This window comes from Cebus imitator, unplaced genomic scaffold, assembly GCF_001604975.1.
Source record: "Cebus imitator isolate Cc_AM_T3 unplaced genomic scaffold, Cebus_imitator-1.0 Scaffold378, whole genome shotgun sequence".
Classification (NCBI taxonomy): domain Eukaryota; kingdom Metazoa; phylum Chordata; class Mammalia; order Primates; family Cebidae; genus Cebus; species Cebus imitator.
The window spans coordinates 287400-314192 of record NW_016107693.1 but is presented as its reverse complement, the minus strand read 5'-3'; the positions used below and the strand labels follow the sequence as shown (position 1 = coordinate 314192).

At 41.7% G+C, this 26793-nt stretch overlaps 1 protein-coding gene and 1 pseudogene across 5 annotated transcripts in view; both read right to left on the bottom strand.

The window, feature by feature from the left end:
• Positions 1–26793, bottom strand: part of SH3RF1 (SH3 domain containing ring finger 1) — a 193809-nt gene that overhangs the window by 11584 nt on the left and 155432 nt on the right. For 3 of the 5 annotated variants that reach the window (XM_017507549.2, XM_017507546.2, XM_017507547.2), the window contains exons 6-11: positions 26254–26364; positions 18279–18448; positions 16288–16458; positions 13731–13993; positions 12506–12867; positions 2500–2858 (exon numbers count right to left, since the gene is read on the bottom strand). In XM_017507549.2, the coding sequence (XP_017363038.1) occupies positions 2500–2858; positions 12506–12867; positions 13731–13993; positions 16288–16458; positions 18279–18448; positions 26254–26364 (1436 nt within the window). Of the gene's footprint in view, positions 1–2499; positions 2859–10063; positions 10272–12505; positions 12868–13730; positions 13994–16287; positions 16459–18278; positions 18449–26253; positions 26365–26793 lie in introns of those variants that run through there. The other 2 variants (XM_017507550.2, XM_017507551.1) reach the window with 2 other exon arrangements.
• On the bottom strand, positions 16465–18260 carry LOC108288576 (annotated as a pseudogene).

Here is a 26793-nt window from a genome sequence, read left to right as displayed (position 1 = left end):
ATAAATTGTGAGCTTTGTATTTAATGTAAATAGGTTGTCTGACATTTATTTTTTTCCATTTTTCCTAGTTTATTTGTAAGTAAAAAAAGTGTGCCAAAAATATGAATGCACGCCTCAGGTTTTGGTGGATACAAATATACCTATGGCTTCATCTGAAATACAGAGGTAAGGTGAATTTAAGGCATTTAAAAACGTCACATTTCAAGTCAGCAACATAGAAAGTGCTACCAAAAAGGCAGTACCTCCACAAAGTAGAAATTTACTGTATTTATGAAATGTAGGCACAGAGGAAACGAAGCTTATGGAAACAATAAAACAGATGACATGACAAATACCATATATTTATATGCGATATAAAAATAGTCAAGTATTTTGAGTATACTTCATGATGCTTTCCTATGTAATGAATAGCGCTTCACTGTTCAGTTTAAATACAGGTATTGATCGACTTACCACCTATGCAACTTACGACCATTCGACTTTACGACCACAATCGCTAGCCACGACTGCTCCGCATTGGCAGCGCAAACGTTGCCCAGCTGGGCATATGACAATGCGGACCAGCTTCCGGCAGCACTACCATCTCCGCGTGGACCATTTCAACTGTACATATAGCCTACTCAACTTACAACCAAATCGTGTTACGACCGGTCCGCAGTCCCGACCGTGGTCGTAAGTCGAGCACTAGCTGTAATCCTAATAGTTATTTGTCTCATTAAATATATATTTTCTTTCCTAACACATTCCTAGAGCCCCAGTGGAATATCAAACAGAACTGCTCCCTTTTGTAAGAATTATTCCAGGCTGGCATCACTGACAGGGCTTACTACTCTGAGTGTAACTGAATCAAGTCACTGGGTCAGGAGGAGAGTCAGAACTGAGACTGAGAACTTAGCCACATTCTTCTGGCTCAGGAAGAAAAAGAAGCGAGTTCTTGGCCAGGCACGGTAGCTCATGCCTGTAATCCCAGCACTTTGGGAGGACAAGGCAGGAGAATGGCTTGAGTCCAGGAGTTCCAGACTAGCCTGGGCAGCATGGAAGACCCTGTCTTTACAAAAAATCCAAAAAAATTGGCTGGGAATGGTGGCACAGGCTTTAGGAAGCTGAGGTGGGAGGATCACTTGAGCCCAGGATGTTGAGGCTACAGTGAGCTGTGACTGTACCACTGCACTGAAGCCTGGGCAACAGAGCAAGACCCTGTCTCAAAGAAAGGAAAGAGTTCTCTTAGCTAATAGAATTCTCCAATTTAAGCTTGTCTGACCTGCGGGCATGCAACACAACACAAATTTGTAAACTTTCTTAAAATATTGTGAGGTTTTTTTTTTAAACTCATCAACTATCATTAATGTTAGTGCGTGTGCGTGTGCGTGTGTGTATAATGTAACATATTTTTAACATAATATAAATTTATTTATTAATTATTTCTATTTTCTTTGAGATGGAGTTCTGCTCTGTTGCCCAGGCTGGAGAGCAGTGGCACGATCTCCTATCACTATGACATCCACCTCCCAGGTTCAAGTGATTCTCCCACCTCAGGCTTCCAAGTAGTTGGGATTACAGGGACCTGCCACCATGCCTGGCTATTTCTTTGTATTTTAGTAGAGACAGGGTTTCACCACGTTGCTGGGATTACAGGTGTGAGCCACTGTGCCGGGCCATATTTGTATATTTTATGTGTGTCCCAGGGAGGCCAAAAGATCGGACACCCCTGCTCTAGTTGCTTCACAACTAGCAGGAAATGCTGCAAACTTTTAATTAAAAAGGCAAAATATTAAAAAAAAAAAAAAAAGACAGTGATTGCTGGCAAAGAAATAGAAACAAGAAAGAAGTCAATCCATGAACAAGTTCCCAGTGATTGACAATTTTCACCTGGATACAATTCTTGCATGGCGGAGTGGAGAAAATAAAGGAAAAGAAGGCTAGGGACCAACCCATTAAGAAACATGGAAGGGGCTGGGTGCGGTGGCTCACGCCTTTAATCCTAGCACTTTGGGAGGTTGAGTCAGGTGCATCAGGAGGTCAGGAGTTCAAGACCACCTGGCTAAGATGGAGAAACCCCATCTCTACTAAAATACAAAAATTAGCCAGACACAGTAGTGGGCACCTGTAATCCTAGCTCCTCAGGAGGCTGAGGCAGGAGAATTTATCAGGCTACGAGGTAGCATCCCAGGGAAAGCGCACCATAGTCCCCAGGAAAAAAAACCCAGGAGGTGGAGGGTGCAGTGAGCTGAGATTGCGCCACTGCACTCCAGCCTGGGTGACAGCACAAGGCGCAAGAGGCAAGACGAAGAGGGGAGGGGAGGGGAGGGGAGGGGAGGGGAGGGGGTAAATGGAAAACAGAGCATGTGTGGCAAGTGGGAAAAGAAATTCAGTGCTTGATTATTTTTATAAGCTCAGTTTGAAAACATTTAGGAGGATGTGGCAAAACATCTTAAATGTTCCAGCATAAAGCCTGTTGTTCATTTTCCAATTTTTTTCCTGGAACGAAGTTGAACTCACCTTTCACAAACAACAGGTCTCGACTCATTTAAGACAGGACCCAGGGAGGAACAGGCCTGGCGAGGCGGTGGAGCGATGGGAACGGCGGAGTCCAGGGAACTTGCCTTCCTGTGAAAAGCATCCTGGGCCAGGGCTGCTCCCGCTGCTGCAGTCGTGACCGGTCCATCCCCGTCCACAGGGCAGGAGCCCGCCCTGCCGTGGCCACCTCCTGGTGGCAGTTCAGGCCCCACCGCTCCCTGGAGAGGCAGCTCTGCACTGCCCAGCTCCACTTCCAGGGTGGGCGATGCTGGAGGAGACACACGGGGCTTCCGTTTAGTGGAGGCGCCAGAAAGCAACTTCAACAGACCCTTTTTTTCTTTCTGGAAAAACAAAAGAAAAAATGAGGCTTAGCTGGAGACTGACAGTACTATTGCTGGTGTAATCTACAGGACCCTATAGTTCATTATTACTTTTTAATTTTTGTGGGTACATAGTAGGTGTATGGGTCTTATGGTTTCAATGTTCGGTTTGATCTTTTAAAATTATTTCTGTTGATATTTGGTTATTCATAATCTGGCCACCAATTTTTGTGCGGTGCTAACATGACCTTTTGCTTCTCCTCCTCCCTTTCTGCCATGTTTTTTTTGTTTGGTTTTGGACATTCCGTTGAAGTAGGATACACTGATACAAAAGATGTACGACAATAGAACTCACCAATTCACATCCCAGGTTTGGTAAAAGCATTAGTAAGTATTTTAGGATAAAATGGAAATTTCAGATTATGGATTTAATTTCCTGGCCTTCTGCCTATCCTATCTCTAATTACTATAAGAGAGCTGACCGTATGCTGAATTAAACGTAAACCTGACAGCGCCTTACTCCACAGGCATGGATGTGAGGCTTATCATTTACAGGGAGTGATCAGAGTTAAGGGCTAAACCACTTCTCACATGTCACCACCTCAATGAAATGTAACAGGCCAATAAAACAGAAGTCAAACCATATCTCCCGTGCAAGCACCTCCATGATTAGACACCCATTTTAAGGAAAGCTTCAGTATGTTTATAAACAAGTTGATATCTCTTTTTGCAAGCAACTATACAAATAAGCCTGTGTGGGTTTTTTTTCCCCCAACTATCTCAATTCCGCAGAAGCCATCTCTTGAATTTTTGTCTCTTTTGGTACTTTCTCTCTTTGTTCTGCTAGGAAAATCAGATGACAAGAGAGTGCTCCTTCATTCTGAAACCTTAAGCGTGAATGTTCTTTCTGATGAGCAAGTATAACACGATCCTTTTAAATTGTTTTACTAAGATGTCAACTATAGCATTAAGTCCTCTGAATGGAAGCGCTGCTTGAAAATAAAACACTTCATAGCGACCTATTTCTTGATTTTGAAGAGAGTTATTTCTTTAGAAAACCCTGTAGGCAAACTGGAATTATTAAGGCCCACTAACAGGGAAAGAGAATTACAAGGGACCCGCTGAGGAATTTTCCTTGGGAATAATAATTTAGACTCAGTAAAAACTCCTTGGGAAAATGAATCTAAATCCCTAACAACATTGTTCCATTAGAGAGGGTATGGCAGAAAAAAGGAGACAAAAACAATCATTTATCAGACTATGAGGAAGCATCCCAGGGACAGGGCACCATGGTCCTCAGTTACCTAATGCTGCTCAAGTGCAGGTGAACCCATGGGCTGGAAATGGGAAAAGAGGGTGGGCATGGGTGCTAAGGTCATTTCTGTACTTGCTTGACCTGACTACAGATGAGTAGAGCCAGCTGATCCCCCTGCCCCGCAATCCTCCCAGGTAGAGGAAGATCCTTTTGCATTTCTGTTTATAGCCTGTCCTCAGCTGACTTTAGGTGCTTTTGCCTCACTCATTCAATGCCGCATTTTCTGTGGGGCTACTATGCATTCCAGTGAACGCTCTCACAAACCTGGACTGCCTGCACAAGGGGAGTGACAGTGCTGTCTATACCTCTGTATCTCACCCAGCGCCTCTTGCACATCCTATACCTACTAATGCTTAGAGGCTGAGAAGATACTGGAAGAGGATGAGACCAGAGGAAGGAAGGAAAAATATAGCTACTGCCAGGCCTGAGGAAATAAAGGATATGTGGGATTTCCCAGATTCAGAGCCAATAAAGCCTTTCCTCTACACTGTGGTCAATAGGTTTGACTAAACAGCTGCCAATGCTGCTCTGTACTTGCTGTAGAGAGCCTGAGGTCTGGAGGGCCAAGAGATGACATGGGAAAGAATGATGTCCAATTGCTTCCATTTCTAAGGTAGCAGTCGGCTGCAACTTCCAGCTATTCTTGCCACGATGTAAGAAAGCACATGCTAGTCCACGGACCCCTACAGGTCCAGTGAGAACATCAAGTCCATTGATAAATTACAATCTCAGCAAGGCACAGCTAAAGCCTTTTCTTAAAAGCTCACTTCTGAGCACTCAGTAAAATATCAGATAACTCAGTGGCACTCAGGGAACAGCCTCTAAAGTGATTAAGAAGAAAGATGACTTAATTCATCTAAAATGATTAAACACATTAAATACAGCTTGCTTTAATGACTTCTAAGGGATGTCTTATCATCATGAACCGAAGCTGACTACCCGCAGAGCAGAAGGCAGAAGATTAGGAACCATGGCAGGGCACAAGGGGTAGGGGTGGGGGTGCTAATACAGAAAAGATGCTGCCCTCATTCCAGGGAACCATGTTTTCACAATGGCATATTCTGATTTTTTCTATGTTAGCAGAACAATGTCTCACTTGAGAGAGATCATTTTGCAAATTCAGACACTTATCATCTACAAGCACTACTATTTTTTCAAAAACCAACAGCAGAAATGAAAACTAAATGAATTAATAAAAAGACTACATTCAGGCTGGGCACAGTGGCTCACACCTGTAATTCTACTGCTTTAGGAGTCTGAGGGAGGAGGATCACTTGAACCCAGGAGTTCAAGACCAGTCTGGGAAACATAGGGAGATCCTGTCTCTACAAAAATAAAATTTAAAAAAATTAGCCAGGTGTGTGGAGCATGCCTGTGGTCCTCCCGACCAGGAGCCTGAGGTGGGAGGGAGTATTGCTTGAGCCTAGAGGCCGAAGCTGCAGTGAGCTATGACCATGCTACTGTACTCCAGCCTGGGTGACAGAGGGATACCCGGCAGAAAAAATGAACAAACAAACAAAAACACCTAGGAAGAGGAAGAAAAATCATTTGAACAAAGAAAATAATCACTAGAGGCCGGGCACAGTGGCTTATACCTGTAATCCTAGCACTTTGGGAAGCCAAGGCAGGAGGATTGCTTGAGCCCAGGAGTTCGAGAACAGCCTGGGCAACACAGCAAGACCCCATCTCTACCAAAAAAAATTACCTAGCTACGGTGGCTCATGCCTTTAGTCCCAGCTACTCAGTACGCTGAGGTGGGAGGATCACTTAAGCCTGGGAGTTCGGGCTGCAGTGAGGTATGATTGTGCCACTGTATTCCAGTCTGGGTGACAGAGTGAGACCTTGTTTCAAAAAATAAAAACAAAATAAAGGAAGGAAGAAAGAAAATGATCAGTAGAGATTTCAGGAAAAAAGTTCAGAAGAGAAGAAAATGAATATTTAAAAACCAGATAGGACCTCTGCTTAAGAAAATCGAGAATAAGCCAGGTGCAGTGGTGTGAAGCTGTAGTCCCAGCTACTTGGGAGGCTGAGGATTGCTTGAGTCCAGGAGTTCAAGGATAGCTCAGGCAACATAATAAGACCCTATCTCTTAAAATAATAATAATAATACAAGAACAATGGGAAAGGTCCTCAAACATTGAAGAAAATCTGTGGTTGGTTCCTTAAGGGAGTCATCGGGAACTTGGGGGTGGGGGATTCGAGGCACTAAATGTTGACATTTTGTGGCCCCCCTGTAGCTGGCTTTTAGGAACAGATCTAGAATATGGCAGAGTGCATGCTGACCAACAGCCACTCCTGCTGATTCATATGGGAGTCAATGCCAATGTCAGGCGAGACTTACAAAGCACCTCCAGAGATTCTGAAGTTATGGGTAGAAAATGGAAGCACTTAAGGTAGATATGGGCATCAGAGGTGGTTCCTCCTCTTTTTCTAAAGTGAGGGTTAGAACTTAGAGAACTTAAGAACAATTACACAATTGTACTTATCAAAAAGATTTTTTTTCAGGACAGGTGCGGTGGCTCATGCCTGTAATCCCAGCCCTTTAGGAGGCCGAGGTGAGGGATCACTTGAGGCCAGGAGTTTGAGACCACCAACATAGTGAAATCCTGTCTTTACTAAAAATATAAAAATTAGCTGGGTGTGGTGGTGAATGCCTGTAGTCCCACCTACTTGGGAGGCTGAGGCTAGAGGATCACTTGAAACTGGGAGGCAGAGGTTGCACTCAGTTGAGATCACACCACTGCACTCTAGCCCAGGTGACAGAGCCAGGCTGTCTCAAAAAAAAAATTATATATTTGTATATGTGTGTATATATATGTATATATGTGTGTTTATATATATAAGTACATGTGTATCTGTGTGTGTGTATATATATATAAAGATTTATTTTCTGAATGAAAGCTTAATATATTCAAATATTTGCATTTGTTATATTTTGGCAGATGGGGGAATAAAGCATACCTACACAGCAGTATTAGAGGTTTTCTTTGAAATCCTAGATCATCTTTAGGCATTCTCTTTGGATGTCTGGATTTTCTCTAACTTCTAAAACACACATACAATTTAATTTTTTTTTTTTTAAAGAGGGTCTAGTTCTGTCACCTAGGCTGAAGTACAGTGGCACTAATAGCTTACAGCTTTGACCTCCAGGGCTCAAGCCATCCTCCTACTTCAGCCTCCCAAGTAGCTAGGACTATAGGCACATACCACCATGCCCAGCTAATTAAAAATTATACATATATATATATATATATATATAAAACTTTTTTTTTTCTTTGGTAGAGGTAAGATCTTGCTAAGTTTCTCTGGGCGATCTTGTACTTCTGGCCTCAAGTGATTTGCCCACCTTGGTCTCCCAAACTTTTGGAATTATAGGTGTGAGCCACTGTGCTCAGTCTTAATCTTTTTATAACAATAAAACACAATAAAACATACATATATGTACACATAAATATCACCTAAAGATTTGGAAACACGTTTTCTGGGAGATTAGTTGATCAAATACTGAAGGCTTTGAACTGAATATGAAGTTAGAAAAATGTCCAGATAAAGCTGTTATACTGATGGTGGTGGAAGATATTAAGGATCTCACAGAAAGAAGAATAACAATGGTATAACAGGTCTAGGATTTCAAACAAGAAATAACTGAGATGAAACACAGAGTTTCAGATGCCTGTTGATCAAACTACAGCGTGCAGACACCAAAGCTGGCTAGAGATTTTAACACAAAGACAAAAATACAGCATCTAGAGATTACTGAAACTTTGTGAGACAGGACTTCCAAATAAAATACGGTTCGAAAGAGTAGTTGTTAGGAGAGAAGCTGCGACAGTCCCATCTGTACATCACGAAGTTGTATTTCTCTGTGGAACAGCAGTAGTAGCCCACTGCAGAGCGGCTGGGTACAGGGAAAAAGAGAAGGCAACAGACGTGCTATCACGTGGGAGATGTACTATGCACCGTTGATGGTCACAAAATGACGAGGAAAGATGGAAATGAGAGTATTATCAAATACCTAGATATCTGCTGGAAGTCTCAACTAAAACCAGGACCTCTAATACACTTTTTCCTTGCTGATAGTTTAATCACACAGAAAGTTGAGCAAACTGCAACTTTGGATCTAATTCTGATCAACTAGAGGGAAGGCTGAAACCAGACAGGGGTGGAGATGTTCTGCTGAAGAAGCAGAAATAGGGAGAAGTTGAAATAAAGCATGGAAAAGGAAGCTGGTGATAGTCAGGTTTGAACTTTATAGTTTCAAAGAACTGATTTTTATATGTTCAAAGAAAATATATGCATGACGTGAAACTCAAAAGGGAAGACGCTTCAAGAGGAATGAGAAAGCTCTCAAAAATGAAATTCTAACCATACAATTGCATATTATCCCTGCAGATGAAAACAGAGGCATCTAAAGGTACTGATGTGATCTCCCAGGGAGCAGCCTAACGGCTCAAATTTTTAAAGGGCACCTACAAAAAGATCAAGCAAAGAGCCCACAACAGGAATTCAAGAAGGCTTAAAGATCAGAATGAGCTTAAACTTGCAAAAATGCTAAAGACAAAAAAATTTTTTAAAAGCTCTTTTAAAGTTATGTTTGAAACAAGAAGAACAAAAAGACACAGACCCGCTGTGGAGGATGGTGGTTCTCAGATGGCAAGAAGAAAGGGAAGGATAATCTTCAGACTGGAAGGAAAGAACAAACCTTGAAGAGAAGGAAATGAGTGAAGAGTTGGGATTTAGAGATCAAATGATACTCTTAACAGGTTGAATTCACTCCAGTGTGCAGAGAAAAACGGCAGCAGAAATGCAACAAATCACCTTTGATAACCTGGAGAATCTGGGATCAGGGTCAATTGCACAGGCAAGGAAGGGCATGTGCAAGTCCCAATATGCTTTTTTTTTAATTTTAATTTTTTAAAATTTTCTGAGACAGAGTCTCACTCTGTCACCCAGGCTGGAGTGCAGTGGCACGATCTCAGCTCACTGCAACCTCTACCTCCCGGGTTCAAGTGATTCTCCTCCTTCAGCCTCCAAAGTAACTGGGATTACAGGCTTGAGCCACCATGCCCGGCTAATTTTGTATTTTCAGTAGAGATGGGGTTTCACCATGTTAGCCAGGCTGGTCTCAAACCCCTGACCTCAGGCCATCTGCCCACCTCGGACTCCCAAAGCACTGGGATTACAGGCATAAGCCACCGGGCCCAGCGCCAATTTTGAAACACATGACAACAAAACACTTTGCAGACCATCTGGGAAATTCTAGAACCATGTTAAACGAAAGATTTATGAACATTTAGAAAGGGAAATAAGACTCTTCCAGGAGACACTTGCTGACAATAAGTAACGGCAGAAATGAGGGGCAGTGGGGAGAACTCCGTGGAAGGGAGGAGGATGTAAAAGGCAGGTGAATCTCAGTGCGGCATCTGGCGAGCTCTCCCAGGACATCCTTGTAGATGTGATGGAGAAATGTGTATTAAAGACACTCTAGTCATGAAGATTCATGATTAAGTGACAAGAATCATGGAATTACTAGATTTATATCAACCAGAAGTCTCATTAGTGGACTGGGAACACTAAATGAGGGAGGAGATTTAAAAAGGGAAAATCTGAAATCTGTGATATGAAGAATAGGTAAAGAAATCTTTAAGAGTACAGCATTAGAGAAAAGACACCAAGGGACAAACCTGCAAATACCTCAGGGCACCATGCAGAAAAGAGATCAGCATTTTCCATGTGGGCCCTCAAAATAAAGAACAACAGTTGGGAGTTGAATTACAGCTGTCTGAAGATGGCACAGGGCAGTCCAGGGGTGGGGCACTGCTTGGTCAATGGGGCACACACCCAAGCAGAAGCCATGGCCGCTTGTCAGGGATGGGTGCTACCTGTGGTAGATGGTGCTGTAACAGGTTACCTCAAACTCTGTGGTAAAAATCAGGTCCTAAAATCAAGGTGTTGGTAGGGCTGGTTCCTTCTGGAGGCCGCTGGGGAGGAATCTGTTCCTTGTCTTTCCAGATTCTAGAGGTTTCCAGTATTCCTTGGCTTGTGGCCCCCTTCTCGTAGCACTCCCACCTCTGCTTCACCATCACATCTCATTCTCTGGCCCTGAGCTTCCTGCCTCCCTTTAACAAACATCCTTGGGATTACATTGGGCCCACCTGGATAATTCAGGATAACTCCCTTGTCAAAGGGCTCTTAATTTAATCATACCTGCAAGGTCCTTTTAGCTATGTAATGAAACATCTTAAAGGTTCCCAGGATCAGGAGGTGGACATCCTTGGGGAGCCACTGTTCTGTCTATCACAGGTACCTTTCAAGCCTCAGAGATTCAGTGAATTCTACAATGGAAGGGCCCAGCTGAAGAGCCCCTGTTTTCATCAGTGGCAAGGGCTCTGAGACACACTGTCCCCCAAGTCTTAAAATCTAAAACATAAAAATAATTATTTATCAATATATTAACAAAGTTGAACATGTTGGCATGAGTGCAAGTTTAATGTAATTAATTATAAACACTGAACAGATACCAATCTTTTTCAAAAACTCTCATGTTAACCTAACAATTAAATATTAACTTTTTAGTAGGCTGTAAAGTTTATTTCCTTATAAGCTGCTGTTTATAGGCTCCCTTAACCATTTAAGTAGAACGACATACCTTACCACTTAAGCAAGTGGCTAAAAGTCTATGGTCACCCTCAAACTTCCCAGAACTGGTATAGAGCTTCAGGGAAAATGTATAAACCATTGAGAAAAAAGTAATGATGACAATAAAAGTATCCAGATCTGTGACCATCTCTTTTTCTTTTTTACATTTAACCACTCTTAATTTCTCTCTTCCAATCACCTGTCTCCAAACCCAACCGCAGGTTATTCTTTCCAACAGAACCTTCCGTTTATATTTTCTTTAAAATTCAGCCTCAAATGAGACATTAAAAGTATATAGATATGGATTTAGAAAATAATATTTCCTTATATTTCAAGTCTTACCTCTCAAGGAACCATGCTGCTTAAGGTCAGATGTACTGGGCCATGGACCAGTACTAGCCTGTGGCCTGTTAGGAATCAGGCTGCGGAGCAGGAGGTGGGCTGCAGGCAAGCGAGACTTCGTCTCTATTGACAGCTGCTCCCCATCACTTGCATTACTGCCTGAGCTCTGCCTCCTGCCAGATCAGCAGGGGCATTAGATGCTCATAGGAACACTAACCCTATTATGAACTGCGCATGTGAGGGATCTAGGTTATGTGGTCCTTACGAGAATCTAATGCCTGAGGATCTGTCACTGTCTCCCATCCCCCACATATGGGGTCATCTAGTTGCAGAAAACAAGCTCAGGGCTCCCACGGATTCTACATTAGGTTGAGTTGTATAATTATTTCGTTATATATTACAATGTAATAATAACAAAAATAAAGGGCACAATTAATGTCACAAGCTTGAATCATCCTGAAACCATCTCCCCACCACTATCCACCCCGGGGGCCCATGGAAAAACTGTCTTCAACGAAATTGGTCCATGGTGCCAAAAAGGCTGGAGACCAATGCTGTAGATAAAATAAATCCATAAATGACACTTCTGATCAACAGCTCCATTCCCCTCACACACATATATATACTTTAGAGATGAAGTTTCACTCTGTAGCCCAGTCTGGAGCACAGTCATGTGATCTCGGCACACTGCAACCTCCCCCTCCTGGGTTCAAGCGATTCTCCTGCCTCAAGTTCCCGAGTAGCTGAGATTATAGGCAGCTGCCATGACACCTGGCTACTTTTTGTATATTTAGTAGAGATGGGGTTTCACCATGTTGACCAGGCTGGTCTTGAACTCCTAACCTCAGGTGATCCACCTACCTTGGCCTCCCAAAGTGCTGGGATATGGGTGTGAGCCACCACACCCGTCATATATATATATATATATATATATATATATATATATATATATAGACACACACACACACAACTCTTATCAAGCAAGATTCACTGAACAGGAAGACCTGATGATAGCAAAATGATTAAAGAATGAGAAACTAAAGGGAGAAGGAAATTCCTCCACGAGGCTGTAAGCTGCACAGGGGGAGTGACTAGGTCTCCTTCACTGTGGTCCACGTGACATGAAGCACTGGACTTGGCAGCTAGTGGGAGTTTAAACACAGAGAAACATGAGCTCTAGATAACACGATGGGGTGGTGCCTACGTTTCTTCCCCACTGTCCTCCGAGCACCTGGCATAGTGACTCACATGTGGGGCGCACCTGAGGGTTTGTTGAACAATGAGTCCTCTCATTAGCTGAACACGACAGACACAACATAGGAAAAAAAACAGGGAAGTAAGTAAAGCAGAGAAACAGTAAGTAAAGTCTTACTTTGCTATCCTTGTCTGGTTTGGTTGCTGAACTGTTCCCACAAGCTGATGAAGCAGCGTCAGGAGGTGTGGGAAGTCCAGGGAGAACGGTCACTATCCGGCCACTGGACTCAGCCTCCAGAGACACACTGCTGATGCTCGGGGAGGGCAGTGGAGCAGCCGCTGCACAGGCCAGAGGGGCACCGGCTCGGCTGATACTGACGGCGGCAGCGTGCGTAGCTGGGCCTGGCATCGGAGGCGCGGGTTGTGGAGAGGCCAGCGAATGATGAGGCAGGCCCACGGTTGCAGGGCCGAGGCCGGCAGGATTCTGTACCTGGATAGGTGTCACTGCTGCCGTGGGGCGTTCCTGGCTGTGCGTGGCAACTAGTAGATGGGAAGAGAGAACATGGCAAAATCCAAGTATCTAACTGCTGCTCACCAAAACATGAGTCATTCCACTGCATCAGACCATCGTGAAAGGCTGCAACTGCATTTATCACGATAAAGACTGGATGTATGGTGGCCTAAAAGCACTTCGTCTTAGCTGGCTTCCGACACTATCTATTGTCCTTCCAGGTCAGCCCTTGAGTCTACTGAGTGCTTGGAAGCTCAGCTCTAACCCAAATCCCTTTAGTTAGGAGATAATCTTTCCACAGTGTTAGAGACACTGAGCCGGTTTTTGGTGGTATTCTACAGTGTCAAGCCAGGTCTCCCTCCAGTCCTTTTCCTATTATTTATTACCTTTCCTTATTAATCATTTTCCTTCTTTATGTTTTTCTGATAGAGTTCACGAGCCTTTAGTTTACCCCCCATACCATTAGTTACCCAAGACTCTTGGGAAGGTCTGCAGTGCTATAGAACTAACAAAGCTTTTTAAGATCCCACAGGGTCCAAAGTAGACTTGTGCTTAAGTGAATCAGAAATAATCAGCACACCTGTTATTAGAGTATCACGCAATGTCACCGAGATGGTGGCAGTGAGATTTGAGATCATATGATCTCAACTACAGAAGTCAAAATTTCAAGTACTGTTGACACTCTTAGGGTCAGCCTAATTTCTTTCAGACTTTAGATCCATCCATGAGGCTTGAAGTAATATGCAGGGCGGGCTTAGCCCAAATAAAGATACAAGGTGCACTTAGTAGACTGACTAATGTTCATGATTTTACTTACACCTACATTTCCCCACATCAGTCAGAAAAGATCTGCCCTTTTTCCTGCTTTTTTCCGGCCTGGATTCCTCCTTACCTGTCCTCACAGCATTGCGGGCCTGGTTGACTGTCATTTGCCCAGTCATGTGCAACAAGACCTTAGCCTGAGGACTTGTCTGGATGTGAGCTGCTGATACCACAGCCGTGGGGACAAAACTGGGACTCCCAGCCACACCATTTCCCTGGAGCTTCTGGGCAGGCCCTCCTGCCGTAGAAGGACTGACCATGGTCACCCCCCGATTTGTCTGGCCAGCCGTAGACATCGGGACTTTAGCTTGGGAAGCATTTGTCACCGCCCTGCTGGGACAGAAACATAAATGGAAAGCCCCATCCATCAGCAACATGAGAGAAAGAACAATGAAATGCAAGAAAAATGACTCAGAGCTTCAAACACAGAACATTTTAAAAAATGAATGAAATTATTTTATAAAGTTTAAGAATAGAAAATTCAAAGTAATAATGGCCCTGAGACAGAGAAAGGTACTGAAATATATTCTGAGTCACCAGAAACCACACGTCATACTCTGCTCAAGAATACACAGTTTCTGTGTTCAGCTTTCCATAACAAGACCAAATATCTCCACTAACTTTCAAAGCTCTGGATTCTCCCGCTTCATCTACAGAACAAGCTGGGATGGTTCCCTGACAATATCCCATTTCCACATCTTTGCTCCTGTTTCCTGGCTTCCTACTTGCCTCCAGCTCCACATCAACATGTGCCCGTGTACAGGCATGCACACATAGTGGAATGTCCTCTGTGGCTTCTCATAATGTATTGCAATCTCATTTATGTTTCAAGATCCAGCATGAATGCTGTCAGTTCAAGAAGCCTTGCCTCATATTTAGGTTTAAGATCTTATGATCCTATTGTTTCATGTGGATTTCTTCCATCATTCTGTTTCTAAACTCCACAATTGTTTATGTTTTGGCCCTTGATTACAAAATGTGTTATACAATTATCATCTTTTTGGGATAGAGTCTCACTCTGTCACCAGGCTGGAGTGCCGTGGTGCCATCTCGGCTCACTGCAACCTCCACCTCCCAGGTTCAAGCGATTTTCCTGTCTCAGCCTCCCAGGTAGCTGGGATTACAGGCCCATGCCACCACACCTGGCTGCTTTTTCGTATTTTTAGTAGAGATGGGGTTTCACCACGTTGGCCAGCCTGGTCTTGAACGCCTGACCTCAGGTGATCCACCCACCTAGGCCTCCCAAAGTGCTGGGATTACAGGCGTGAGCCGCCACACCCAGCCAAACAAGCGGAAAGACTTCAAATCATTGGTTTTTTAATCTTATGATGTTTTCCTTCATTAACTTTATTTTTTTGTTCTTTGTTGCATTTCTCTTATCTATTATTATTATTATTTTGCACTAGGGAGGTTCTATCTGCCATTTTCTGGATGGGATGGAGTCTGAATGTAGATTTTAACATACACAGAAAAGAATGTTTATATTGATTAAACATTTGCAAGTCAAATCATTCCATCACCATCTGCAACAATAGTGATTTTCATTTGATTAGGTTGCTGGCCAACCTATAAATTAGGGCCAACAGCTGACAAACATGTCAGTTCATTAAACTGTTTGTTTAAAATCAGGGGATTTGAGGAGTGATTTAACGCAGTTAAACCTGGACTGTATATTAAGCATCTGGTGGTCAAAAACCAGGGCTCCCTCAGTGTTGATTTCATTACAGGTCATTTAATTCTGTTTCCGAGGCTTCTTTCCTCAGTAACCAAAAGCTGAACTATCTTTACATAAAATATACAAAATGTGGTATCACTAAAGCTCCTGTCACTCTATAACAGGGTTTCTCAACCTCAGTGACATTTTAGGCCAGATTACGACTACCCTTTTTGTGGGAGGCTATCCTATGTATAGGATGTTTCACTGCATACTTAGCCTCTATCCACTAAATGCCAGCAGCACCCTCAACCTCCAGGTATGACAATCAAAAATACATCTGGATATTGCCAAATGTTTCCTGGGAAGCAAAACTGCCCTCAGTTGAGAAGGATCTATGTTATACATAAAATTTTTATTTCTGACTGAATTACAGAATTCATTGTCAGAATTCAGAGGTAATTACCAAATTAATGAAATAAATATAAATCTACACCACCTGGGTTTGAGGCCGTCACTATGCGATCTCAGATAAGCTGTTTGATATCTCTATGCCTCAATGTAACAGCAACTAAGAATTAAGACTACTTAAGTGTAAGGCATTTATAAATCTGCCAACCTGGCATATAGTATGCATTATATAAACACATAAGTATTAATAATACAGCTGTTGTTTTTATCAACACTATGCCTTTTCTAGTAGAAAAATACTGAAAATGATGTTGTTGAACCTTCTCACATTAAAGCAAATAACTTAAAACCCAGTACATTTACTGGTAAAAACCTATACTTTAAGCTAAAAATTTTAGAGTTAGAAAGGATTTTAGCAGATATAGACACGAATTTTTTTAAAACGCTGGCTGCGTGTAACAGGCAATTATAATGTGAAAGGGATCTGTATAGGCTGAAAACCATGGAAAAGAACAAAGCTTCTCTGTGTAGAACTGAGGACACAATTTATTCAGAACCATACCTTGTGACCGGTGCCACATAATTGCCAGGGAAAACCCCTATCTTGCTGGTATGCATGGATGTCCCTTTGAACCAGCCATCCTGGCAGCGCTCAAACACTAAAAACATCTCCCCTTTTCTCAGCTCTAGTTCATCCTCTTTCCGAGGAGTGTATGGATAGATAGCAACATACCTAGAATAGAAAAGAATATTTCGATTTCAGGAGGAGTAACAGACACATCCCAAGATGCTCAAAACTCCTCCTTGGTACAAAGTACTGAACATTTTGTCCAAGTGTAAACTGAAAGTACAATCCTTTAATCTGTAAGTAGCATTGACAATTCTCCACTGAAAGAGGTTTTGCTGCCCACGTTTTAAAAGTAGGCAGAGGCCTTCCTGATTAAGAGCCTGTTCCTCCCAGTGTGGAAGTGACTATCCCACCAAATAGTATTTGCGTAGTGTGAAAGAATTAATGCAGCTTCCGAGACTGCCTAACTTGCTACCAGAGATTATGTGCCCACTGGGAAAAATGAGCTCGTCAAATGGCACTTGTTAGACTTGAGAAGTAGTCCCATATGAGAACACATGGTATGAAATCCCACTAGTACAATATGCTGCCTTCTACACACAGGCTGAACATAGAGGCTTGAGCTACACCTGCTTTTGTATGCTCAGTTCTAGGGAAAAAGACAAAATTTGAAAAAGTCAAGGGAAAACAAAGTCCCGATCACAAAATGTACAAGACAGTTTCAGATGCAGGGTGACTATACCAACCAAGACATGGTAACCAAGCAGGTAACATTAACCTACAGTTCTTTTTGTTTTTTTAGTTGCATTTATTTTAATGCTGAATTTACTCCGGTGCCATGTTTTTGTTTCTTCATTTTCTTCTGGGATATCTTCTTCTTCTGGGCAACCTCCTCTTCTGGTTTAGGAAGAATCAGTTCCTTTTGATTAAGGATCATCTCAGTGTGGCAGGGAGAACTCATGTATGGGTTAATCTGACCATGAGCTCTGTAGGTTTGGTGGTGCACCTTTGGTGCTTTGTTCACTTGGATATGCTTAATGACCAGGGAATCTATATCTAAACCCTTAAGTTCAGCATTACTCTCTGCATTTTTAAGCACATGCAGCAAAAATTCAGCACTCTTTTTGGGTCACTGACCTTGTGTCCAGCCCCACTGCTTGGCCTGGGCACACCTGCCAACTCCACCATTGTAACGTCAGAATGGTATGCACTGTTTCGGTAAGTGACATCTTTCAGATACTTCGTGGCTTTTCGTATACGCATACCCTTGATGGCCTGGGCAGTTTCACGTGTGTTCTTGAAGTGAACACAAAGATTGGAACCTCCTGATTTGCATGATTTGTGGGGTTCTCTGGGTCAAGTGAATAGCAAACCATTTTCACAGATTACCTCAGGCTTACCTCAGGCTTAGGCAAAGAGTTAACCTATAGTTCTTACCAGTGCTCTAAACTGTTGATGTATACAGTTACACAAAGCAGGATCCACAAAGACCTGGCTGTATTCTGCCATAAATAAACTCTCAACAGGATAATTACTTTTCTGGATACTTATTACTAGGGACTTAAGCTTTTAACATTTATACTTCAACTAGACCTAGATATAATTTGTGTAGAATGCCTTTCTGTTATTAGGATTCTTATGCAAGAAATGAAAATAAAGATAAAAAGTTCAAACAGGAATTGTACAAAAAAGGCAGTTTCATACACATATGATATTATAAAGAAGCAACAGTATGTTTCCCTAAACTCTGAAAGGCCTTCCTCACTAGTGGGACAGCTATCTGGCAAGCTCATGTATTGGACTCATTTTCTTTCAGCAGTTTCCTAGTTAAATGCATGACCAGGTAGAAGTTTGCAGGACACAGCCATCTTGGTGAGCCATAAGGCTGTCATCAGCTCATGTCAGAAAGGTGCTTCTTGACCTCTGAGGTTTGGAGTTAGTTTTAAATGAACACACAGGCAGTAATAAATGACACCCTCACTTACACACTGGGGCGAGTCTGAGGCCGTAAATGTGCAACCTGGTCAGTAGATCCTGCCATGGGCCTTGGTCCCATTCCAGCAGCAGCAGAGGCAGCGGCGGCAGCGCCTGGTGGTGTGGAGGCAAGGACAGTGGTGGCCAGGAGAGGGGGTGGGGGAAGAGGAGGATTCAAAGTCTGGTATAGAAAAAACAGAAAGAGAAAGGGAAAAAATGGGAACAAAATACTGATTTACATCTTTCTATGGAAGGTGGGAGAGAAAAAGAATCAGAAATTCATAGAACAAGACTTTAATGGAATCCACGCAGGGCAGAATCAGCAGGCTAACTGATATGAAAGCCTGCTTCTACAAATTCAGCTCTTGTTCCTTAAAATCTTAAAGCCAAAGCAACCTTTTCAGCAAACAGGTAAGTAACCACCCTTGGGAAGAGGGAAAGGGAAAAAAAATGGAACAATTGCATGTAATTTTAAGATGAATAGCATTTTAAAGTATAGACCTGGACAAGGATCCAAATGCCTTTCGATGAGGGGCAGCTATAACGTCATGCTGCTTGCTAGGAATTAATTTGTGATTGTTTCTGTAATCTGAAACAAACACAACACATAATTTAGCTGCACTGTATCTCAAATCGTTCCTTCAGAAGAAAATTTCCTTTGATGCCTGGTCTATAAGAAGCCCAAAAATAGTAAGCCACAGTCATTGGGCCATTGTTGCTACTTTTGTTTATTCTTTTCTTAACTTTGGCAGCTTTTGAAATTTGGTACTATCAAGGCTGGTAATCTTTAACAAGTACACCAGTGGAAAGCTGCTGGTTCCTTTATGGGCACAGCCTAATGGGGTTCTGCCTACAGGATGCCATGCCTTTTGAAAATCAATGGAGCAATTGTTACCTTCTGATCTATAAACCCAGATAATTCTTTAGGGTCTGTATACTGAAACTCCTGGGAGAACAGGAACACAAAGACTGCCTGAACCCCCACCTTGTCCTCTCCAAATCTTTGAACCACTAGATGTAAAAACTAAATCAAAGGAGAAATAAGAAGACAAAAGAATTTACCTAGTTTAAATGTAAATGGCTTCTACATGTCAGCATATAAACAAAATAAAGATCCAATGATTTCTAAACATAGCTTATACCAGTCATTTTATTTCTGTATTTTGGAATAAAAATTTGAATTTCATCACCATTCAGTATAATACATCTGGCTGTTAATGTACACATACATGGTTCCAGAGACATAACGAACTGAGTAGAAAAAAATTTCAAATTTCTAGACATATGCTGCAACCGTTCCACACATTATGTTGAATTTTTTGCAAAAGCAACTTTCAATAAAGGTTTTTTCCCACCCTGCAGCTGAAGTGGTTGCAGAACATTTAGTGCAGAAACAAATGAGGTGCAGAGCCGCTTACAAAGTGCAAACCTGGAGAAGGCAGAGGTTAGTTCCAAAAGTTGAAATGTCATGAAAACATGACTTACATTCTCGATTCAAAATACAGCAGCATTAAGATTTGCTATAGCTCTGGAATTTGCATGTACTAAGGCTTAGAGCCTCCAAAACCTTTAACCAGGAGAAGGGCAAGCACTTAACCTGTTAGGCTTCCTTCCAGGGACAAAGCAGAGATAAAGATAATCCTGGTCACAGCAAATGTGACCTGGTCAGTTCATGGCAGTTCATCAGCAGTTTGGCAGGTGAGATAATCAGTTGACACTGTATATAGAGTAACAGACGGAGAAACTGTAAAATCACCACTTTGCTGATTGCCATTTAAATCTTTCTAAGCTCAATCTCAAAACAGGGTAGCTGTGGAAAGGCAGAAAACTAATGGCATGTGCTCAAACAGAAATTAAAATAGTCTATTACAGCTCAACTTTATTAAAACAGAAGCTGTACTAATTTGACCAAAAAAGAAAAAGACAAAAATCACCTATGCACCTTATAAAAACATGCTATCTTTTCTAATATAAATACAATTTTGTCAAAAAATGTAAAATCACTTCTTATCACAAAATACACTAAGCATATGTTTCATGTACATTTCTTTTGCAAAACATGAGAGTTAGACCTTAAGATATGGCATCAGAGGATATCCTGAAAGATCCCAAAAGTTTTGCCTGAGAGAAAAGAGTTCTCTCTCATTTTCTGTGGTTGAAACATAAATGGTTTAATGAAACTGGGCATATATTTTCCCAGTGCATACATGTGTAAATGTGTGTGTATGTGAGCACACAGATGAAGATCAAGGAACTCTGATTAAAATCAGGTTCCTAGATGTTGCTTGCCCCCGTGGGGTTGGTAAAATGATAGGGCTCTGGTGACTCCAGAGCTGTGGACAGACTAGGAAATTTTGTGGGTTGCTTTATAAACAACCTAAACCAAAATAATCTGCTGATGTGGAAGTTCAAAAGGTAATCCACTGTGCACTGTGCTTCAGGCAGTTTGCTGTCCTGCAAGACCTGAAATTTCTACAGAGTAAAACCACACGTAGCCTTTCATTCACCCGGAGATGACCTGGAGTCCTGCTGATTATTTTGTAGACTAGGCCAGCCTAGGCACCAGAGGCCAAGATGCACTCTCTACTACAGGCGGAAAACAGCTATGGACCTTCTAGAAAATGGGACATATTTTACATTTTGTTAACAATATCCTGCTCACTAAAACCAGGACTTAAGAACAGTGTGCTAATGGGAAATGGTCATATTTTGCCATGTCCAGGTTCTCTTCTCCTGATCTAGTAATGTTGAAAGAAGAGACAGTGTTACATCACAGAAGAAGCATGGCCTTTGGGGTCAAAAAAACATAGATTCCAACCCTGGCTCAGACTCCCAGGGCAGTCCTCAATTTCCATCCTTTGCTAGAGTGAGCACCAGGGAGGAAGTGTCTTCTCTCTGAGTAGGCAGCGTTTCAGAACACTGACAGGCCAGACTGCCAGGGCCACTGAGTGAAAAGTTCAAGTACATGGGTGTGAAACCTCTCCCTTCTGGCACTCTTCCCTCCACTTGTCCTTTCATGCAACTCACCCAGGTAGTGATTAGATCTTAGGAGCAGGCTAAAGAGAAGGAAAATGGTCCAGTACATCTCAAGCTTGGGCCAAGGGCTACAGGCCAGCTTACCAGTAAAGTACTTTGAACTGCAGTTTTGGACACAACTGAAAATAGAGGGTTCGTTTCCTTTCTAATTGTCCCTTATGTGTGCATCTCCCTCACATACCTCCCAGGGTAGAAAAGTGACTGGCAAGATAGGCTGAGCATTTCTGGGTCCCTTGGGCAGATATCATTAACATGCTCCAATCTATCATTATTTCTTTCTAAATGTCTGATATCCATTCAGTCCACTTTCAACCCTACATATCAGCATCTCTAAACAGTCTTTGTGTGTACTGAACTCAGATGTATGTATGCTGGTTGATGAGGGAATGGTTCAAGCTACTATGTGGAGATGCCTGTTAAAATTGGTCAACAGTGTTACCAAGTTCAGCAGCATTGCTATCTACATGCATAAATTATAAATTTATTGCTCCACATTTGATCTACAAGGAAGAAGAGAAATATCTATACCAGTTTAGTGGCTCTGTGTAAATTCTGTAAGATCTCTATGTTTCACTATACCATACTGAGAGATGGAGTTAATAATTAGAAGTAGTTTATGTAAATTGTCTTTCCCAGTACCCTGGAGCACAGCAGAAGCTCAATAAATAGAATATACTGTTATGATTAATGAGATTGTGAAGTCAGGAACTGTCTCACCCATCTTTGTATTGGTGGCACCTAGCTTTGCAGCTAAAAGAGGACAGATCCTCAATGAGCATTTCATGAATGAAAATACACTCTGTGCTTTTCTATCCTCTTCTTAGAACAATATGATATGGAATAAGAGGTCTCAGTTCCTGAGGTGCGAGAATCCTTTTCTGTTGCTGCTATGCAAGTTCTGACTGGTCAGGTGTGGTGGCTCACACCTGTAATCCCAGCACTTTGGAAGGCCGAGGTGGGCGGATCACAAGGTCAGGAGTTCGAGACCAGCCTGGCCAACATGGGGAAACCCCGTCTCTACTAAAAATACAAAAGTTAGCCAGACGTGGTGGCATCCTAGCTACTCGGGAGACTGAAGCAGGAGAATTGCTTTAACCCAGGAAGCAGAGGTTGCAGTGAGCCAAGATCGTGCCACTACACTCCAGCCTGGGCAACAGAGCAAGACTCTGTCTCAAAAAAAAAAAAAAAAAAAAAAAAAAAGAGAAAGTTCTGACCATATCCTACTCTTTATCCTGATTTTTAGATCTCCTGCCAACAGCTTTACTTCTAAACTTCAAACTACCAAAGTTGGCAGCCTCATCCTTTACTTCCAATTCCCTGAACCCATCGACGGCAACAAGTTCTGCTTAGCTTCCACCATGGGCTACAACGGACTAACTACATATTGGTTATTCTGAGAATCTGACGTCATTTAACTTTGTTTGTTTAAATACACACACAAATGTGTATGTGTTTACAATTTTTATTATTTTTATTTTTGTTTTTTTAGAAAAGACAGGATCTCATCCTGGCTGCAGTGCAGTGGCACAATCATTGCTCACTGCAGTCTTGACTTCCTGGGCTCAAGCAATCCTCCTGCCTCAGCCTCCTGAGTAGCTGGGACCACAGGCATGCATCACGATACCCAGCTAATTAAATGATTTTTTTTTTTTTTTTTTTTTTTTTTTTTTGGTAGAGACAGGGTCTTTCTATGTTGCCCATGCTGGTCTCAAACTCCTGACCTAAAGAGATGCTCCTCCTTCAGGCTCCCAAAGTGCTGGGATTATAGGAATGGGCCATCATACCCAGACTAAAATTTTAAAATTTGCAATGCAATCTGTTTATAAACTGGCCATGAATGGAATTTCCCTTTATTGATCTGACTACCTTATAACACCTTGCAGCTAAACACCTCTGGGCTGGTCCAGAGGATTGGGAATTATTCATCACTTGTTTTAAAAGTCCTTCTGCCATTGTGCAGAAGATACAAGACTAAGATCTTCAACCTCCTCCCCTACAAAGAGATTTTTTAAAAATCACTACTATTAATAGTTTGATGTCTGAATTAGATACATGTAATACCAGTATTGCTCATAATGTTACATATTTAAAATTTTAACTGTTACATGTGAAATGTATGGGACAATACATTTATAATTTCACCCTGCATAAAAGATTAAAAAATCTCAATTCATGAAAAAAAGCATTAGAAATAATTTTCATTTTTTTATTCTACTGGTGGCATTTATTACCTATAAATCTACACCATGAAAAGCCAGGCTTCTTTTCTACCAAGCTGTGTGCCACTGCTGTCATAGTATTCACAGTCTTCGGAACCATTTCAAATTTTAAGTAGAATGCTTGACACAATTAATATAAGATGTAGAGGGCACATGCTTCTGAGATTTTCCATTTAAACCTGACATATTAAATCTAAAACATTTCTGCCAACCTACCAGGGACTCTGAGATCTAGACATCTCCTGGGATGACAGACAGATTTGTTTATAATTAGTTTTTCATTAAATGAAATTGGCACAGTAGACATACTGTTTAATCAACCTTCTTCTTGCTTAACATGCAGGTTTTCTTCTATAATCCTAGAATGAAATGGTTGGATGTAAATTAACTTTTGCATATCCATGCTCTCTTGTGACCTGTCCCATCGATTAGCCCCAGATTGAGCCTCCAGATAACAGCAACTGGCCATTTACTACACTGTATAATTTTCAGCCCACAAGCACTGAAATTCAGTCAGCCTTATGTCTTTTCTCACTACAAGTTGAATATCCCTTATCCAGATACTTGTGACCAGAAGTGTTTTGGATTTTGGATTTTTTTTATGTTTTAAAATATTTACTTCACGAGTTAAGCATCCCAAATCCAAAAAATCTGAAATCCCAAATGCTCCAATGAGCACTTCCTTTGAGCTTCATGTTTGTACTCAAAAAGCTTCAGATTTTGGAGCATTTTGGATTTCAGATTTCAGATGCTTAACCTATAGTTCAATTTTCCATTATCTGAAGAGTCCTCCTTTTTTCCCGTAAGAAATCAAGTTAGAATTTTTCCATGCAAGGCAGTCATCTGGAAATGAACATATCAACTCATTGTGTACATGTGCTGTGAGTGGGAAGGAAAGGAGAGAGTCTCCCCTGGAGATGAGAGGTCACGATGGTTAAGGAACTTGGCTCTGGTCAAACATCCGGGGCTAACAGAATCTCAGGGAAACCAAATTTCACTAAAAGTTAACTGAAATTCATTGCTCCCAGATGAATCCCGGCATCTTTTCCTTCACCAAGCAGTTGTACTATCAAGAAAGGCGTGATTGTTCAGGAAACAATAAAAATGAAAATAAAAAAAACAAACAAACAAAAAATATCTTTAACCTCGAGCTTTAACCCCCACAACATATTAACTTCCATTTAAATACAAGAACATGCTTAACTAGCTCTAAAAGTTTTCAAAAGCCCAAGTCAAGCTAGGTAATAACTCACATTTATTTATATCCCACCTTGTTTCTAAATCAGTTTTCAATTATTTATAGACGTATCAAGACAAAATAAATAAGAAATAGGAAAAACAGGGCAAATGGAAAATGAGAACAATAAAACTAGATGGAGCCAACATTTTGACTAATTATGTTGTGAAGTCCTTGCTAGAGGGGGCTACAAATCTGGCCCTAAGCACTCCAGCAGAGGGAAATAAAATCTTTACAACATGTATAAAATCGACAACCTAAAAACAAACCAGCTGCTTAGAAGCCTCAGTATTCCTGGCACAGACAGCAAAGAAAACTATAACAAAGTGAACCAGGCCCAACTTGCAACAGCCCTCAACTGAGGCCAAAAAGTTCAATAATGGTCCTCCCTTTCTATGATCTAACTCTCTGAAGTAGATACTTACTTTACAGCTAGGGAAACTGAGGCTGAAAGAGGCATAGTACCTTTTCCATGGTTATAGAACAAATAAATGGCGGAGGTGGGCTTCCCGTCCTGGCTGTTTCACTGTAGGCCTGCACCCCGTCATCAGGCCACACTGATGGTATTCTCTGCCAACAGCACGACTTATACCTGTGGCCAGGCAGGGTGATGTAGTAGTCTAGGTACTGCGGCAATCTAATTTAATTCTCTTTTCTACTGTGATTCAACTCAGCGCTGGAGCAAATAGAAAATAGAAGCCAAAGCTTTGGCCTGGATGAGAGATGTCTCACAATTGCTAGTTCCTTGCTTACAATTTTAGGAAATGTCGTCTTACACAACAGTCTTTCTCTACTACCTAAGGGTGCATTTGCCTGTTGCTTCCCTTTTAATTTTCTCTCCAGAGTGGCCCTCTTCTTTGTATCTGTATCTCCTGGCTATCCTAGTCGTCCCTATTATTTTCCCGTTTAGATATTTTTAAACAATTAGCCGTTTAGACTCTATCTGTAGGATATTATGTTTTCAGAAGAAGGAAAATCAACACAAACTAAGGGAGCCTTCCAAGATGTCAGGTCCCTTTAGGTAGCCACAGCTACAGACAATACGGATACATGACAAGAAATTAAAGAATTAATCCTTAATGTAGAGATTCGGTATCAATCTGTCGTGTGACTCAAACCATTCACCTTCAGGACCTGTTTCCTTAGTACTTCCATAAATTTGTCTTTATAAGAAATAAGCAGGACCTAGAAACTCAAAATAAATAAAGGTTAAGCTTTAGATAATCAGGTTGAACTGTAATGAAAATTAAATGTATTTTTGAGTTCTTCTAAAAGTTTCAGGCCACCAATCCTCACTGTTAAAAATTTTGCAGGATGCAGGCAAGGGACTTTCTAATGTTTTATTAAGATGAACAGAGATAACAGATGAAAGATAGAGGCCTGCCTCACCTAGCAAGTACGAACATACACTGCAGGTGTTAGGAGGTGGAGTGTGCCAGAGTCGCATGACTAAACACCTCACAGAGAAATAAAAATGGGAGAAACTATACTCACTCCAAGGGCAGCTTGGTAGGGAGCATCTGATGGAAAAGTAAACGAGGGGCCAGTTGTCACTGGGCTGCTTGGGGGTGGGGTCACAATTAACCCGGTAGTACTTATATGAACCTGCCAAGAAAAAAAAAGGTATTAAAAAGAAGACTATGCTTAATACAACAGAATATACTGGCTAAACCTTAGAAAGGCAAGTCACATTAAAAAAAAAAATCTGTACTTTCTGTTATTTGGGGAAGGTAGAATCCCTTTTAGTTTGTTCAACCCAAATTTACCAGTCACCTAATTTGAACCAGGCATTTTACTAGATGCTGGGGAATGATGTGATAAATACTGTTCATGACAGTGTTTTGCCTACAGAATTCAAGTGCCGTTGGCTTTCATGATAACATGTTGCCTTGTTTTGTATGCCACCATGAATCAAACTGGCCTTCCAATGGTCAGCCTGGCGCTCAGCTAGCCTCCTGGCAGTTTCCCTGAAGATCCTGTTAAGGTGGGTGGTGGCTGAACACTCACGTGTCTATCAATATGTTAAATCTATGT